Below are 16,929 nucleotides of genomic sequence, written 5' to 3'. Positions count from 1 at the left end.
AGATGGGAAAAGAAATCTATAGCATGGAGACTCAGTCAAGGTCTCACAGATAGGAAAACACACATCCTGATTCCCAGACAATGGGCCTTCCTCTACCACTCTGCCTGCCTTCACTGGCAGACACTCACCATGACGCTGTGTGCCAAGGGAGTAATTAAACAATCCCGGGAGACTTGACAAAGCTTTCTGAATTGAGCGGGCATGTGTGTCAAATGACATTCATTGTGTAAAATGTAAGTAGATGCATTGAAGAAAACATAATCTAAACTCTAGTTAGAAGTTTAGAGGCTTTATATAATGCAGCAATCCCACTCCTGGGCATACATCTAGAGAAAACTAATCCAAAAAGATACATGCACCCCTGTGTTCATGGCAGCATTATGTACAATAGCCAGGACACGGAAGCAAACTAAATGTCTATCGACAGATGAATAGATAAAGAAGATGTGGTACATACATACAGTGAAATATCACTCATCCATAAAAAAATAATGAAATAATGCCTTTTGCAGAAACATGGATGGACCTAGAGATTTTTATCTTAACTAAGTCAGAAAGAGAAAGACAAATATCATATGATATCCTTTATATGTGGAAACTAAGAAGAAATGATACAAATGAACTTATTTACAAAACAGAAACAGATACACAGACATAGAAGACAAACTTATAGTTACCAAAGGGGAAAAGGGCAGGCGAGGGATATATTAGGAGTTTGGGATTAGCAGATACAAACTACTGTATATAAAATAGATACGCAACAAGGTCCTACTATAGTAAGGGTACTATATTCAATATCTTGTGGTGAACCATAGTGGAAAAGCATATGACAAAGACTATAGATATATAGCTGAACTACTTCGCTGTATACCAGAAACTAAAACAACACTGTAAATCAAATATATTTCAATTAAAAAAGAAGAAATTTTTTTTATGAAACTTTGAAAAAAACCTCATAGGCTTTGATGATCAGTTATAGGAAGGGTGACTGTTTAATGCTTTCCCATAACTTTCAGCTTAATGTGCTGCAGTTCTGGTTAAAAGGCCTTGGCTCACCAGATCTAGAAAAAAAGTGGCAACAAAATAGAAAACATTACCCTACAGTTGTACAAAACTAGAATATCTTTGAAATTGCAAAGCTGTGTTGAGTTTTAAGCATAAAACCTAGAAAGGGACTGAATAGCTGGAAAGAGTCACAAAATGGCAAACAAACTGGTCATAGGGTAGGAGGGACTTCAGTGGGGGGACTGAATGAAACAAATTTAGATCAGAGAGGGAGGACTATTATAGTATGTCTTAGTCTGTGTGGGCTAATAACAGAATACCACAGACTTCGGGAGTTTTAAAAAACAGAATTTTGTTTCTTATAGTTCTGGAATTAAAAGTTCAATATCAAGGCACTTGCAGGTTGAGTGTCCAGTGAGAGTTCACTTCTTGGTTCATGGAGGCCCTCTTCTCACTATAATGTAACATAGGAATGTAATGTAACAGAGGAATCTCTCTGGAGTGTCTTTTATAAAGGCAATAATCCTCTTCATGAGAGCTCTACTTGCAAGGACCCATCTCCTAGTACCATCACATTAGGAATTTAGTTTCAACACATAGATTTGGTGAGGGACAGGGAAGCCTGGCGTGCTGCAGCCCATGGGGTTGCAAAGAGTTGGGCACGGCTGAGCAATTAACAACAACAATATGATGTACAGTAGAAATACAAAACAAAAAAAATAATGGAATTAAAAAGACTGATAAGTGACTTGGAACTTCATATATTACTAATGGGGTATAAATGGGTACAATCCTTTTAGAAAACTCTGTGGTTGTAGCTACTAAAGCTAAACATATGCCTGTCCTATGACCAGCTTTTCCATCCCTAGTTACATATTTAGGAAAGTGAGTACATATGTCCAAAGGAAAATCCATACAAGAATTTTATAGTAGTATCATTTGCAATATCTCAAACTGCAATGTCCCAATGTCATTGAGATGACCCAAATGTCAATCAGCAAAAGAATACACAAATCACAGTACATTCATACATGGAATACTGCAAAGTCATCAAAAAGAACACATGATTTATAATGCAACAACATGTGTGAATTTCAAAGACTTTATGTTAAGCATAAAGAGTTCATGTGTATCAGTTACAGGAAAAGTAATTGATGATGGTAGATGGTAGTGTTAATAGTCAGAACAGAGGTTAATTTCCTTGGGGGTGTAGGTATTGTTTGGAAGAGGCTTGAGGAAATCTTCTATATGACTGAAAATGTTCTAGATCTTGGTGTGTATATATACCAACAGGCATTAGAGTGAACATTTAATACTGCCATTTTTTTTGTTTTACCTCAGTAAAAAAAAAAAAACAGAAGGTAGGAAGAATGTGATTTAAAGGTGGGTGGTTGTGGTATAACAGGAAGAATGACTGCATTTGTTTTCATCATTCCTCCAATTAGGAAGGACTGAGTGTATTCAACAGAGAGGACCCAAAGACAATATGCCTCACTACTTGTCCCTGAGAAGCGCGCAGTCAAGTGAGAGAGCAGATCCACCAATAACTCTAATATAATTACCATCATCATGGCATGCATACGTACTGTGGAAACACAGCGAACTGTAAATAGGAAATAGGAAGTCAGTCTTGGTTGTACAGAGGAGGTACATCTGATTTATATAGGACTTTTTTTAGAAGGGCATTCTAAAAAAGTCCTATATACATGAAGGCACAGAATTACCTAACAGGTTTGAGTTGTGGAATTGTTAAGTATGACAGGGGCTGGGACAGAGGAGGGAAGATGAGGCTGGAATGGAACCAGGAAGAAGGACCAAGTAAGTAACAGTAAGGGTTGAGATTGAAGCGGGATGTGACATGATCATATTGGCAGGACAGAAGGACAAATGGGGGCCCATGTAGAGGGAACATACAGGGGAGAAGAGGAGATAGTTCTGACACCTTCTGGATACACACAAGTACGCCCACCTAGCGGGTGAACTGGACTGTAGGCTGGATGGTAGGAAAACATTGGTAAAATTAGGAATGAAAAATATAGCCTTGTGAGTACAAACTGATCAGTATAAAATGTTGCTTTGATCATTGATACCTGAGTTCCTTAGCAGTGTAGCATGAGGGGAATTTTGCAGCATGGTTTATGGTCTAGACTTTGTCCTGATAGGCAGCAAAGGTACATTGTGCATCTTTCCCTAATCACTCTGGGCTTCCAGAGGACCCCCAGTCATCCTCCTCAAGCTCAAACTATTGCTTCTGACTTGCTTAGTTTTTACAGTTTTTAAATGATAGTATAATTCAATTCCTGTGTACATAATTTTTATTTATTATGTACTTATATTAATAACATGTTATGTTTATATAAATTTATAATATAAAATGTTTAAAATGGAAATCCACAGTGAAGAGGACTTCAAAGTTGGATAGGTTTTTAAAATTTTTTTCAGGTATCATGAATAGATAAGTATTCTGACTTTTCAGGAGATCAAAGAAGAAAAATATAATCAATATAATCTGAGGCAAATTCTGATACTATGTAAAAATCATTATGACATTAATAAATAGTTTGTATTTCTGAAGTACAAAACAACATAATTCTTTCAACATAAACATCTGATTAATTAAATTTGATTATATTGCAAATAATATAAATGTTGGGTGGAAATGGAACTCTTAAGTTTGTGTTGTTAAAAGTTGAACGGGCAAGCACATTTTTTTAATCAGAATGGCAAACAGGTTTTGCTAAAGCTCACAATTTCAAAAAGGACATTTTGAAGTAATTAATGAAGGAAAATTTAAAGAACATAATATATAATCAGTTTCATGCATTAAAAAAACTGAAACAAAATTTTTAATCAAAATGTGTCAATGAAGTAATTGCAAAACATTTAAAAACATATCATCAGAGCTTTTAACATAACCTACTATGTAGTTAAACATAAGTGAGCATTTTTAGACATAAAATACTCAGCTGAACTTCAAAAAATAATATATGGGTGTACCACTGCAATGTAGATTTACAGCTTTGACTATGGCAAAGCATTTATCTACTGAAAGGAGAAGGAAACCTTTAGGAAAACATATAAATCAAAGTAGCATATTCAATTACTATTGCTAAAACTTTGAATGTTTCATGTAAAAGTGCTTTAATAATACCTTATTTGCAAAACTCAAGATGCTAAAACACTAGAATTCCCTGGTGGCTCAGATGGTCAAGAGTCTGCCTGAAATGTGGGGGACTTGGGTTCGATCCCTGGGTCAGGAAGATCCCCTGGAGAAGGAAATGTCAACCCACTCCAGTACTCTTGCCTGGAAAACCTCATGGGCCGAGGAGCCTGGCAGGCTACAGTCCATGGTGTCGGTTACCGTCCATGGGGTCACCAACAGTCAGACATATCTGAGTGACTGCACTTTCAGGTCTTTTCTTTTTCCTTTTTCTGGTAAAGATGCTAAAGATATTAACAGTTAAATGTTTTTTGTTGATCTGGGGTGCCAGTAGGACAGCGCCGGTGATATCTCGAAGTATTTGAACAGGTACCAACAAAGATGGCTTCACTGAGAACCATTAACATGAAAACAGTGCCAGAGTGGTGAAATGGAATTTCTGGAGTTTCAGCCCACAGTTTTTTGAAAAAAGTTCCAAACATTTTGTTTCGGTTGTGACTCACTGTAGACCCAGTTGCATCAATATACCCAGATGACGCAACAAAAGATGTATATCAAATACATCAATATAAATATTTTCTTTTCACTACCATGTATTAAATATAAACCAGAGATAATTAAATTAATTGAGGTAATTAAGATAATTGAGCCCCTCTAAATGTCAGGTGCTGCTGCTGCTACTGCTGCTAAGTCGCTTCAGTCGTGTCCGACTCTGTGCGACCCCATAGGTGGCAGCCCGCCAGGCTCCCCCATCCCTGGGATTCTCCAGGCAAGAACACTGGAGTGGGTTGCCATTTCCTTCTCCAATGCATGAAAGTGAAGTCGCTCAGTTGTGTCCGACTCTTAGTGATCCCATGGACTGCAGCCTACCAGGCTCCTCCGACCATGGGATTTTCCAGGCAAGAGTACTGGAGTGGGGTGCCATTGCCTTCTCCAATGTATTAATGAGTGAGACATATCCCTTCCCTCACAGAGCTTACTTTCACAAGAGGGAAAACAGACAAAAAGATAAATGAAGTAGAAGGTCAGGAACTGAATGAGAGTGAATGAATAAAAAGTGAAGATGTAGTTTACATAGAGAGGTCAGGGAAAGCAATATTTGAACAGAATTCTGAAGGACAGTTGGGAGTGGCTCATGTGACCATCTTAAGAAGGGTCATTCTAGGCAGAAGGCATAGCAAGAGCAAAGGCTCTAAAGTAGTAGTGTGCTTGCTGATGGATTCAAAGCCTGCCAAAAGGCCAGTGTAGTTAAAAGAACCACTGTGGTTGCTGTATGAAGACAAGACTACAGGGCAGCAAAAATGGGAGAAAGAGACTAAGTTCGGAAACTCTTGAGCTGTTGGTAGCTAAGTAAGACAGCAGTATCAGATCAGATCAGATCAGATCAGTTGCTCAGTTGTGTCCGACTCTTTGCAACCCCATGAATTGCAGCATGCCAGGCCTCCCTGTCCATCACCAACTCCTGGAGTTCACCCAGACTCATGTCCATCGAGTCAGTGATGCCATCCAGCCATCTCATCCTCTGTCGTCCCCTTCTCCTACTGCCCCCAATCGCTCCCAGCATCAGAGTCTTTTCCAATGAGCCAACTCCGCATGAGGTGGCCAAAGTACTGGAGTTTCAGCTTTAGCATCATTCCTTCCAAAGAAATCCCAGGGCTGATCTCCTTCAGAATGGACTGGTTGGATCTCCTTGCAGTCCAAGGAACTCGCAAGAGTCTTCTCCAACACCACAGTTCAAAAGCATCAATTCTTTGGCACTCAGCCTTCTTCACAGTCCAACTCTCACATCCATACATGACCACAGGAAAAACCATAGCCTTGACTAGACGAACCTTTGTTGGCAAAGTAATGTCTCTGCTTTTGAATATGCTATCTAGGCTGGTCATAACTTTCCTTCCAAGGAGTAAGCGTCTTTTAATTTCATGGCTGCAGTCACCATCTGCAGTGATTTTGGAGCCCAGAAAAATAAAGTCTGACACTGTTTCCACTGTTTCCCCATCTATTTACCATGAAGTGATGGGACTGGATGCCATGATCTTCGTTTTCTGAATGTTGAGCTTTAAGCCAACTTTTTCACTCTCCACTTTCACTTTCATCAAGAGGCTTTTAAGTTCCTCTTCACTTTCTGCCATAAGGGTGGTGTCATCTGCATATCTGAGGTTATTGATATTTCTCTGGGCAATCTTGAGTCCAGCTTGTGTTTCTTCCAGTCCAGTAGTATGGGTGGTGCCAAAAGAAGAGATGATCTAGATGATAAGTCAGTTTCAAAGGCAGAGCCCACAGGATTCAGCAAAGCTTGATTAAGGGATACAAGAAAGGAGGAGGGACAATGAATGCAAGGGCTTTGGCTCTAGTGACTTGTTGAATGAATGGTGACACCCTTCAATGAGAAGGTGAAGACTTGGGAGAGAACAGGTTTGAAAGGGAAAATCTAGAGTCTGAGTTTGGATGTGTGAAGTCTAAGATAACATGTTAGAAGTTTTTAAATCTTCTCAACACTCTTTTTAATATCTGCAAAGGAGGTATGACCACTGTCTCTGTTTTATGGATATGAAAACTAAGGCTTTGAGATTTTTCTTATGAGCAATGAGTTGGGACTAATTCTGGAGATCAAAAAAAGGAAACAGGCCAGGAAATTGAGGCAGTAAAAGACAGTCAATGAATTTAATTCAGTAGGTATTTGTAGAAGACCACTATGTACTAATCACTATTAGGTGCTGTGGACAAGAGGGAGGGAATTAAAAATATTAATCTTTTGCTATCCTCCAGGAATTTGCAATGTTGTAAGAGAATGCAGGAACAGTAGGTAACACTGAAAGTGTTGTATCATAGCTCAAAGTAGGATAGCATTAAAGATAACAATCACTGAGGTAGCTTAGTGGAAGGGGGAAAGTCAATAAGGGCCAGAATAATGTGATTAAACTCCTTTCTGGAAGATATGTTGTTGTTTAGTGCCTAAGTCATGTCCGACTCTTTGCAACCCTATGGACTCTAGCTCACCAGGCTCCTCTGTCCATGGGATTTCCCAGGCAAGAATACAGGATGGGTTGTCATTTCCTTCTCTGGGGGATCTTCCTCATCCAAGGATCAAATCCATGTCTCCTGCACTGGCAGGCAGATTCTTTACCACTGAGCCACCAGGGAAGGCCCTGGAAGATATAAGGGAGGGTTTTAATGAGAAGGAGTTGGATGGAGGCAGGGAGATCTTCAGGCCAGGAAACCGCATGAGAATAGTCAGCATGTGCCTGGGGATACCATGAAGATCATTCAACTGGAGCAAAGGAAGATAAAGATGTTTGGGCAGAGAAAGACCAAATTAGGCAGGGTTGTGAAAGCCAGGCAGACTATCTCACATTGTACCCTGTGGGTAACTGGAAGCTAATGATGGTTTCTATGGCTAGAGCTGAAACATGATGAATGTTCACCATTTCTTAACTAACATTTTCCTAGTACGTTGCCAAACTCATACTGGCAACACTTAACATTTTACTTGTATTTAATATTTTTCATTTGCAATAAAAATGATCGCATATAACATCCAGGTAGATATTTTGACATGCAAACTCCCTTTGGTTCCAAACTCATTCAAATAATACATTTTTGTCCAAAAAGAGAAATTATAATGTGAGGTTATGAAAAGTCCATTTCCCTCTTAACATTCTTCCTAGCAACTCAGTTGCTTTCATTGGCTTTTATTAAAACAACCTTTGTGCGAACTGGCAATTTGTTTTGTAAATATCAGTGAAAGCATATTTCAGAAAATATTGTAATAAAAACCAACTCAATTTCAGAAATATGCTTGCTGCCAGACATCAGTCTTCAGCTCATATTATGAGTATTTCCAGTAAGTCTTAAATACACATTAACATGAGAAATAGGTTACTGTTGAAGATCAAAAAAGTTGAAAAATCCTCCACTGCCTCTCAAAAATTTTTCAAGGGTTTTGTCCAATAAAACATATTTCTCTTTTGATAAACTGCATTCATAATGGTTTCGAGCACAACTGAACATTTTTCCTCCCAAACCTACTTAGACTGTTTATTATCATCCTAGCATCTCTATACTTTATAACTTTATTTAAGAGGTCTGGAATATAAACATTTGAGCAATACCTGTCCAAAACCCTTATCTACTTTCCAAACCTTTACAAGGTGTAAGCTTTGTTCCAGACTCCCAGAAATTTCATTACTATTTTTTCCAGTGTGTACAACTCAGCAATTGTCACTAAGCTATGTTTAATAAGAGACAAGTATTATTTCCCAGCTGATGTATAATATAATGAGGACTAACTGCTAACTTGGAGAAGGCAATGGCACCCCACTCCAGTACTCTTGCCTGGAAAATCCCATGGATGGAGAAGCCTAGTGGGCTGCAGTCCATGGGGTCGCTAAGAGTCAGACACGACTGAGCGACTTCAATTTCACTTTTCACTTTCATGCACTGGAGCAGGAAATGGCAACCCACTCCAGTGTTCTTGCCTGGAGAATCCCAGGGACAGGGGAGCCTGGTGGGCTGCCGTCTCTGAGATCACACAGAGTCGGACACAACTGAAGCAACTTAGCAGCAGCAGCAGCAGCAACTGCTAACTATATGTTCTAAAGAGCTTTCACTTTAATGCCTCCTGGTTGGCAGAGAAATATCTCTGTGAAGTGAAATGGAATCATTGCATAATTTTTTGGGAGGGGTACTGCTACAATCAGCCTATTTATCTGCTGTGATGCTTTTTTATATAAATGTTTTCTGTCCCTTCCTCTTCTCTTGGAAAACAGCTCCTCAGTCTACTAACTGTCCTGTCCTGGTTTCTACAATAAAAGTTTCTTCATATTCCAAAGTGAATTAATTTTGTACAGATTTTGAGTATGGGCTTGTGTGCCTAGAAACATGCTAGTCATTGTGGAGTAGATTTAAGGAGTATAAGATATGATTTTTCTGTGAAGCAGCTCACATGATACTTAATGCTCTATAAAACATGAAATGATAGCAAATAATTCAAGGCATACTTGCAACCAAGGACTGAGTTGCAAAAGACAGGGCCAAGAGCAAAGGTGAGGGAAGATAAATGTGGGTTAGGGTAGTGAGGCAAGCTTACTGCAAGGCATGGCTTTATGAGAGCCTAACTTTCTCCAGCAGCTCATTGGCTCCTTCATGTGTCTGTACTTCAAGGAGGAGACTGCCTTGCCTGGAGCAATTCAATATGATAGTTAAACGGGGACCAGTTTAAAGAGGGTTGAAGAAGCCAGGGTGATTAGGTTTTGAGAGTACAGACAGTCGTTGATGCTTTCTGATGGAGGAGTGAACATGGTGTGAGCAGTGTTTAGGAAAGGTACAGTGGCCACTGGTTTCACCAACAGGCTTGGTGTGACAAAAATAGATGATTCCATAATAAGTAGAGGTGAGGGGGCTATTGTAAAAATTCAGGGATCAAAATGAAGAATGAAGGCATGAGAAAAGAGAGGAAGAGACAAAAGTGAGAAAATACTAAAGGAGAAGTTAAGAGAACTCTGAGGCCAGCTGAATAAGAAGAGCAATGACTCACTCTTGATGAACTTCAGTGACTAAGGCCAGTGACAGACATTAGAAAGTGGACGGATGAAGGTGACCTGAGACACTGACGAGCCAAATTTCAACAGGCACAACCAGGAAATGTGGCATATTTCTAGGTAGTAAAAGGAGGCATTTTTTCACACTTTTTAAAAAAATAGCATTTTTTATAGATCTTGAAATTTGAAACAAAGTATTTAAATTTCTCCTTAAATTTGGTTTCAAATATATTTTTAATTGCAAGGTCTATATTAAATGCTATAGTTATAACATATAGTTCTATTAAGGAAGAAGGACTAGAGAGAAAATCTGTAACTGGTCCCTCACATGCCAATTCATTGCATATTTTTGGACCAGAATTTAACCAGAATTTAAAATACTTGAATCCTCAGATCTCTTAAAGAAGTAGAAAGTGAAGTCACTCAGTCGTGTCTGACTCTTTGCGACCTGTGGACTGTAGTCCACCAAGCTCCTCCGTCCATTGGATTCTCCAGGCAAGAATACTGGAGTGGGTTGCCATTTCCTTCTCCAGGGGATCTTCCCGACCCAGGGATTGAACCTAGGTCTCCCACATTGCAGGCAGATGCTTTAACCTCTGCACCACCAGGGAAGCCCTTAAATACAATACAGTCTCTCAGAAAACCTCCTATAGAGACATAGAACTTCAGATCCAAGTACTAACATCAAAGATTTCAAGGGAGGAAAGGAAGCCAGGTTGAAAGAAGAAGGGGGAGGCGGGAGAGTGGGGGTGAAAGGGGTGGCCTTATAGACGTCTCCTGCCACCTACAGATACCCAGGCGTTACAGGACTTTTCCCTGGGCCTCCAGAGAAGGGAGGACTGGAACTCGGCCCTACCAGAAATCAGACCAGACCAGAACCAGAATTCGAGTTCTCTGCCAAGAGGAGGTGATCAGTCTCCAATCCTCAGCTCAGGCTGAGGGCCCTTCGACCAGATTCCTGCGTCCAGGACTGGGGGACTAGAAAAACAGGGAAGGATAGGAAGGGTTAATGAGAGGAAAGAGAGAGGGAAGGAGAGAGAGGCCGATAAAGTCTCTTTTTCCTTACCGGTCGGGGCACTCTGGCCAGTTGTCCGCGTCAGGAGGAGACCAGGGATAAAAGGGTCCCAGTTGCAGCCACTGGGTCTGGTCCATTGGCAGGCAAGCTGGCCCCTGAGTACCCAGAGTGGTCAGGATGTCAGTCTCAGCGAAGAAGAGTCCCCACCAGAGTCACTATTTGTTGCAGGAAGGCGGACCCCTTCCAGGGCCCAAAACTGGGCTCTTGTCTAACACTCGGAAATGAATAGTCTGAGGAGACACATGTGCTGACAAAGCAAGAGATTTTATTGGAAAGGGCACCCGGGTGGAGAGCAGTAGGGTAAGGGAACCCAGGAGAAGCAGGTTAGCCCAAATACCCCAGGACCCTCAACCTCTGAGTGAGTATTGTGAAGGACAGCATTATCATGTATATTATTAATCTGTGCCTTTGATGCAAATATTATTATTCATTTGAAAGGGATAAACATACACTGATAATGAAAATATATAAATTTTAAAAGCAAGACCCCATGAGTCTCAGTAAAGACCTAAATATATTACAGTAGATGTTTACAAATGTTTTAAAATATGTGGATATTTATATTAAAGAAGGATCAAAGCCTTAATCAAGAAGTAAAATCTTAATGATGAATGTAAGGTAAATGACAGTAAGTGTCCAATACCTAAGTAGGGTAATAGGGACCTAAAATCATCTTTACAAAGTGAAATCAGTAAATTTGATTAGTTTGATTAGTGAGGCTGGCTGGGTTAAGGTATATGTGGATTGCCAGAATTTTTTTTTTTTTTCTGTTTTTTAACAGTTTCTATGGTGGGTGACAGTAAGCAAATGAAATAATTGCTATGCAAATAGTTGGTCTCATAAGTTATGGCTGCCTTCTTGCCACACCTAAAAATGAGACCTTAAACTTGGAATAAATGAAAAGATATAATCATCCAAGGATAATTTGAAAATACGAAAGTATTTAAGAATTGCTGGGAGGGGTTGCGGGCAGGAGGAGAAGGGGAGGACAGAGGATGAGATGGCTGGATGGCATCACTGACTCGATGGACGTGAGTCTGAGTGAACTCTGGGAGTTGGTGATGGACAGGGAGGCCTGGCGTGCTGCGATTCATGGCATCGCAAAGAATTGGACACGACTGAGCGACTGAACTGAACAGAACTGAAGAATTAAGATTAACAAAATCTCAAACCACACTCTACCTATGAGATTTCTAAATCAACTCAAACTTTTGGAGACTCCTCAAATTCTGAAAAACCACATTTTTGGGACAAAAATCCACAATTAAAAAAATGGGTGTTTCCAGGTGCTGGGGTGGAGAGCGGGGGGAAGGGAGGTAGTGGAATTAGGAAATGGATATAGTTTCAGTTGAGGAAGATGAAAGAGTTTTGAAGATGGAAAGTGGTGATGGTTGCACAATAATGTGAAGATACTTCATGCCATTCACTGAACGGTACATTAAAAATGTTTAGAGTGATAACTTTCTTGTTATATGTATGTTTTACCACAATAAAAAATACAAATAAAGATATCTTAGACCAAAATGCTTCCAGATAGCACCTTTTATCACCGAGGACCTGGGTTAACACCTGTTCCTCACTGTGGACAGTAGAGGCTGCCTTGAAAGTTACATGAAAAGATTTTAATTTATATAACACCAAAGCATCTCTAACACTTAATGCTGCTAGATACCATAAATATAATGTCTATGTCATATATAAGACAACATTAAGATGCATTTTTATAGTCTTGTCCCTAAATATTTCCAAATTACCTAATTTGAAGTGTGACAGCCCAAGACACTAATAATGTAATATATTCATATATAACAATATTATCCATTTACATATATAATAACAAGCTAAATGTTTGGATAACAAAGTTAGTAAATGATCATTTGATTGACAGAATTAATTTACGAGCAATGAATACCTAGAAGCCACCTAACCTACATTTTTTCCTCTCTCAATTTAAGTGTCCCAGGTTCATTTAAGGCACATATTGGTCTCCTTTCTGAAAATAATTGTCCTCCTGCTTTCTACCTACTCAAACTCTACCTATTCTTCAGAACTCAGGAAAAGGTAAATATCTTTAAAAGCATTTCCTGGCTATCTTAGCCCCCTTTGATCTTCCTAACCTCTAGACTCAATATAATCATCTAATCCTTAGAAATAGACTGTCTTGTATTATTTGCTATCACTTTGTGTTTTGGAGCCAACTAAAATGTACTGAAAATTTGATGATTATTCTAGCCTCCAAGAGACAGCCCAAAATACCGATCCAAAGTAAATTTACTAAAACCAAGTTGTGAACCTATTTATTCTCTGTAAACTCTAGGGCAGCTCAATGCAAACAGGACTTCAAACTTGCTATTGATTAGGACTATTTAATCAGTTAATTCTAAAAACTGGCTTATGGAAGACTGAGAGGAAAACTTCCCTCTCCCTGGCCCCCAATGAACACACACAATCACAGAGTCGCACACACATACTCAACCATATATAATGGAGCACAGTTTGCACAGAGGTAGAACTCCATGGAAGGAAACCCTGGAAACTAAAGCAGTAACATTTTTTGCACAACCAATATGTACAAAGAACTTTGTTAAGCCCTATGAATAAGGAATTCACACATCTATAGTCATCTTTAACCCAAATTCAGTCTACTACATTGTGGTTAGGGCATGCCTCTGGGCACTGGACTTCAGGCTTAATTTGGGAATTTTCCTCTGGGATCAGACATGAAACCAAGCTGAGAAAAAAATATGAGAGGAGGTGGAGGGTAGTTGCCTTCCCTCTGCAATAAAAAACCTGTATTTCAACAAACTGAAAAAGTTTACTTGTTGTAGTTAAAGTTACATATTTCTTTGCATTCAAATTATTTCTATTACATATAAGATTTATTGAAATTATATTGTTTAGGCAGGAACAAGAAAGCTGAATATTATTTCAGGTTTTCAAATCATAAGGGAAAATAGTGCGTTTAGGTTTTCCATTCAACTAGGAAAATTATAGCTTCATATTTGCAACACTAAAGCTTAATGCAATGTCAGCAGCTCCATCAAACTCTGTTGTTCAGCAGTTTATAATTCAAGCAGAAATGTTCTCTCCAAGCCCAAACTTGGCCTACACAATTTCAAAGAAAATGGAGAAAAAATTATTTTGGCTAGTACTGAATTATAAAAGCAAAAGAGAGGGTGCTTTTACAGAGTATTTTAAAAAACATCTTTGAGAATTTGAGAACGTAACTGGGAATTACTGAGTTGACATCCTTCATTCCTAAGGTTATAGAAATAACTCCAGTTTCCATGACATCATGTCAGAATCGGCAATATCTCAATTACTTTCACAAAATTCTTCATCTGGTGGAATTTCATATCAGACAGGATCACTGTTCACAGGGGAAAACAATAATAGTGGAAAACAAGGACAAATAGAAATCTCTCATGAGAACATCATGAAACTTCAGATGTATTTTTCCTTTAAGTACTCACTCTGTAGTGCAATAGATATGCATAGAAAATGAAAAAAATTTTTTTTCCAGTTTTTTAAGGTGTTTTTGGAATAGCAGCCCGGAATTCCCAGAATTCCTCCTTGCAAATGTTATCTTTGACTTAGAAACAACTTAGTGTTGAAGTGAATTTCTGGCAGCAGATGACAGGAGGTACTGGGCTGCCCAACTCACTGGAGGTGGTGGGTATGAGTAGAGTGGAGAACTGGTCAGTGATGGATGGCAGGTGGGTTATAGATTGCCTTTGTGTCATCCTATGGATGAGTCTAGCAGTCAATCCCTCACTACTCTGATCTCCTAGACTACCTTCAAAATACATCAAAACGTTTGATACTGTGGTATTAGGGCATTGCATAAGAAAGTCATCCTTTCCTATCTGTAGAAGGCTCCTTTGTATTAAATACACTGATACCAAATGCATTGATACTCCATGTCTGTTTTCATACAGGTCTTATTGAAGCCTTACTATGTGCCAGGCTACAAATGATTCAGCAGGATTTTTTCCTCAGGAGAAATCACGAGAAAGTGAGTAGTTCATAAAGACAACTCCAGTACATTTGTGGAGTACCTTCTGGATGCCTTCACTGAAAAGGATGGTGAGATGTCAGGGCCTCTACTCTTCCCCCACCACTCACTTTCATCGCCTCTAGAAATCCGAGTCCCCTTTTCTCTTCCCTCAATGCTCCCTGCGGGTGGGACCCTAGGATTTTTGTGAACAAAACCATCAGTCCTGGGAGAGCGGTACCAAGTACAATTTTCCGAGGAGGCAGCGGTGATGTCTAGAAGAGAAGGCCAGCCTGGCGGCGTCGCCTGGAGTCTGGCTCGGGCTTTCAGCACTGGAGTCGGGGAAGGGGATGGTCAGAGAGGATTTACGGGTTTCCGGGCATACCTGGTTGAATTGTGCAGCTATGAGCGAGGGTTCCCATATCTTAGAGCCAGTGGTGGTTGTCCCGCCTTTCTCTTTCTTGGGTGCCATGCAAAGAACGGGAGGAGCGTTAGCCTCTAAACTGGCCTCAGGCCCTGACTAAGCGTCCCCGCTGCCACAGTAACCGAAGCCACGCCCAGTTCCTGAAGGGATTGGCTGCCCTCTGCTAAACCTGTTCTAAAGGCTAAGGGCAACCGCTTCCGTCGCCACGGTTACCGGCAACTTGTGGGCGGGACTCCAGTCCCCAAGGTTAAAGCAGAAATTCCCAGTCGTAGAAATGTGCAAGTGGAGGAGGAAAGGATACAACTAGCCTCGAGCTGGTCAAGCTACTTTCTTTTACTCCCACCCTCTGCTGCTTCTTTAGAGCCTTCTCTGGTCCGAGGAATTGTCGAGAAATTCAGAATCCCTAGAATCCAGTCCACGACTTCTTTACCAAGATTTCTTCCACCTTGGGAAACTCAGAATGAAGAACTGACTCCACTCAGAGGACAGCCCATGCTGTTTTCTCTTCCTCTCTAATCTGCCCAAGATGCTTCTCTATATAAAGCCAAATTTGTCTCCCACCTCCATCCCCTGCTTTGGTCTAGGTTCTGCCTCCCAAGGCCTTACTAAAACAGGTCCAATTACTCTTGCACAGGATCCTTGATATAACTGTAGTCAGGAAGAGTGTCTATAAACTGTTTTCTCTTCCTGATTAGCCCAAGTTCTTTTACACTGTGCTCCACTAAGTAGTCGTTTCCCTCTTTCCCTCACATAGCACCAATATCTAAAGTATCCTGATCAGAGTTCCCAAAGTAATAATGAAAGTTGTCATAATAATGTAACAACAACTCTTGTTTCTTGAGCACTGGTTGTATGCTGTACATTGTTACATTATTTACTTAAAAACAATCTTGCTCCAAGTCTCACAGTGTATCACTGATGGCACTAGAATTAAAATCCAGGATTATATGAATCCCAATTCCAGTGTGCTTAAATTCTACACTACTATTACCACTGTTTTAGGCCTGCTAAAATGAGAGATGTCTCTCTTTTAGGGCTAGACTTATTTTTATTTAATTTTTATTACAATGGGACAACTTTGAGGACAACCAGGGGCAGAGTTCAGCCAAAGGTATTTTGCTCTCTCTTTAGTCTTCAGTCTTTTTCACTATATAATGCAGTGTGACCAGTGCTTACCCATTCCTCCCAGCCCTGCACTTGGCCTGGAGGTGAGGTGTTTCAATTATCCCAGTGGGCCAGGGTAGCTAAGGTGATGCATGTGACTTGAAGCTTAACTTCATTCAGCACAACCTGCAGATGATCCTTCATTGCAAGAAAGTGTTCTGACACTTTTTATTGCTTTTTTTGAGGAAGAAATTGTGTTTGAATGGGATAATGATACCTATTTATTACTGTCTTACTTCATCTGAGGTTTAAAGATGATGCTTCTTTTCAACTATTGTTCATAATTTGGATCAATGAAAGGAAAGTTTCTCCTCCTACCCCACTTCTTTACAACAGATATTAAAGAGAAAGTACAATTTATAGAAAGTCTTTTCACAGGAAATTTACAAAAAAAATTCCACTTTTATTTTCTTGTTGAAATATGAATGGTTTATCTTTTGGGAGAGTAGATCCATGCAATCACATATCACAACCTGAATCCCTTTCTTCTTGCATTAAGGATAAAATATCTGATGCATAGTGATGCAAGACGTATCATGCCAGAAAGGGATTTTCCTGAGGGTCTCC

The 16,929-nt window shown here is 39.8% G+C and overlaps 1 protein-coding gene across 1 annotated transcript in view; it reads right to left on the bottom strand.

The window, feature by feature from the left end:
* Positions 1–15,286, bottom strand: part of SPAG17 (sperm associated antigen 17) — a 250,107-nt gene extending 234,821 nt beyond the window's left edge. Inside the window, exon 1 of the mRNA XM_025288015.3 lies at positions 15,160–15,286. Within this exon, the coding sequence (XP_025143800.3) occupies positions 15,160–15,246 (87 nt within the window). The 5' untranslated portion in view covers positions 15,247–15,286. The remainder of the gene's footprint in view (positions 1–15,159) is intronic.
* Positions 15,287–16,929: the final 1,643 nt, after the last annotated feature.

Source organism: Bubalus bubalis, chromosome 6 (genome assembly GCF_019923935.1).
Source record: "Bubalus bubalis isolate 160015118507 breed Murrah chromosome 6, NDDB_SH_1, whole genome shotgun sequence".
NCBI lineage: Eukaryota > Metazoa > Chordata > Mammalia > Artiodactyla > Bovidae > Bubalus > Bubalus bubalis.
Note: the sequence above shows the minus strand (reverse complement) of the source record. Positions and strands in the feature narration are given on the sequence as shown.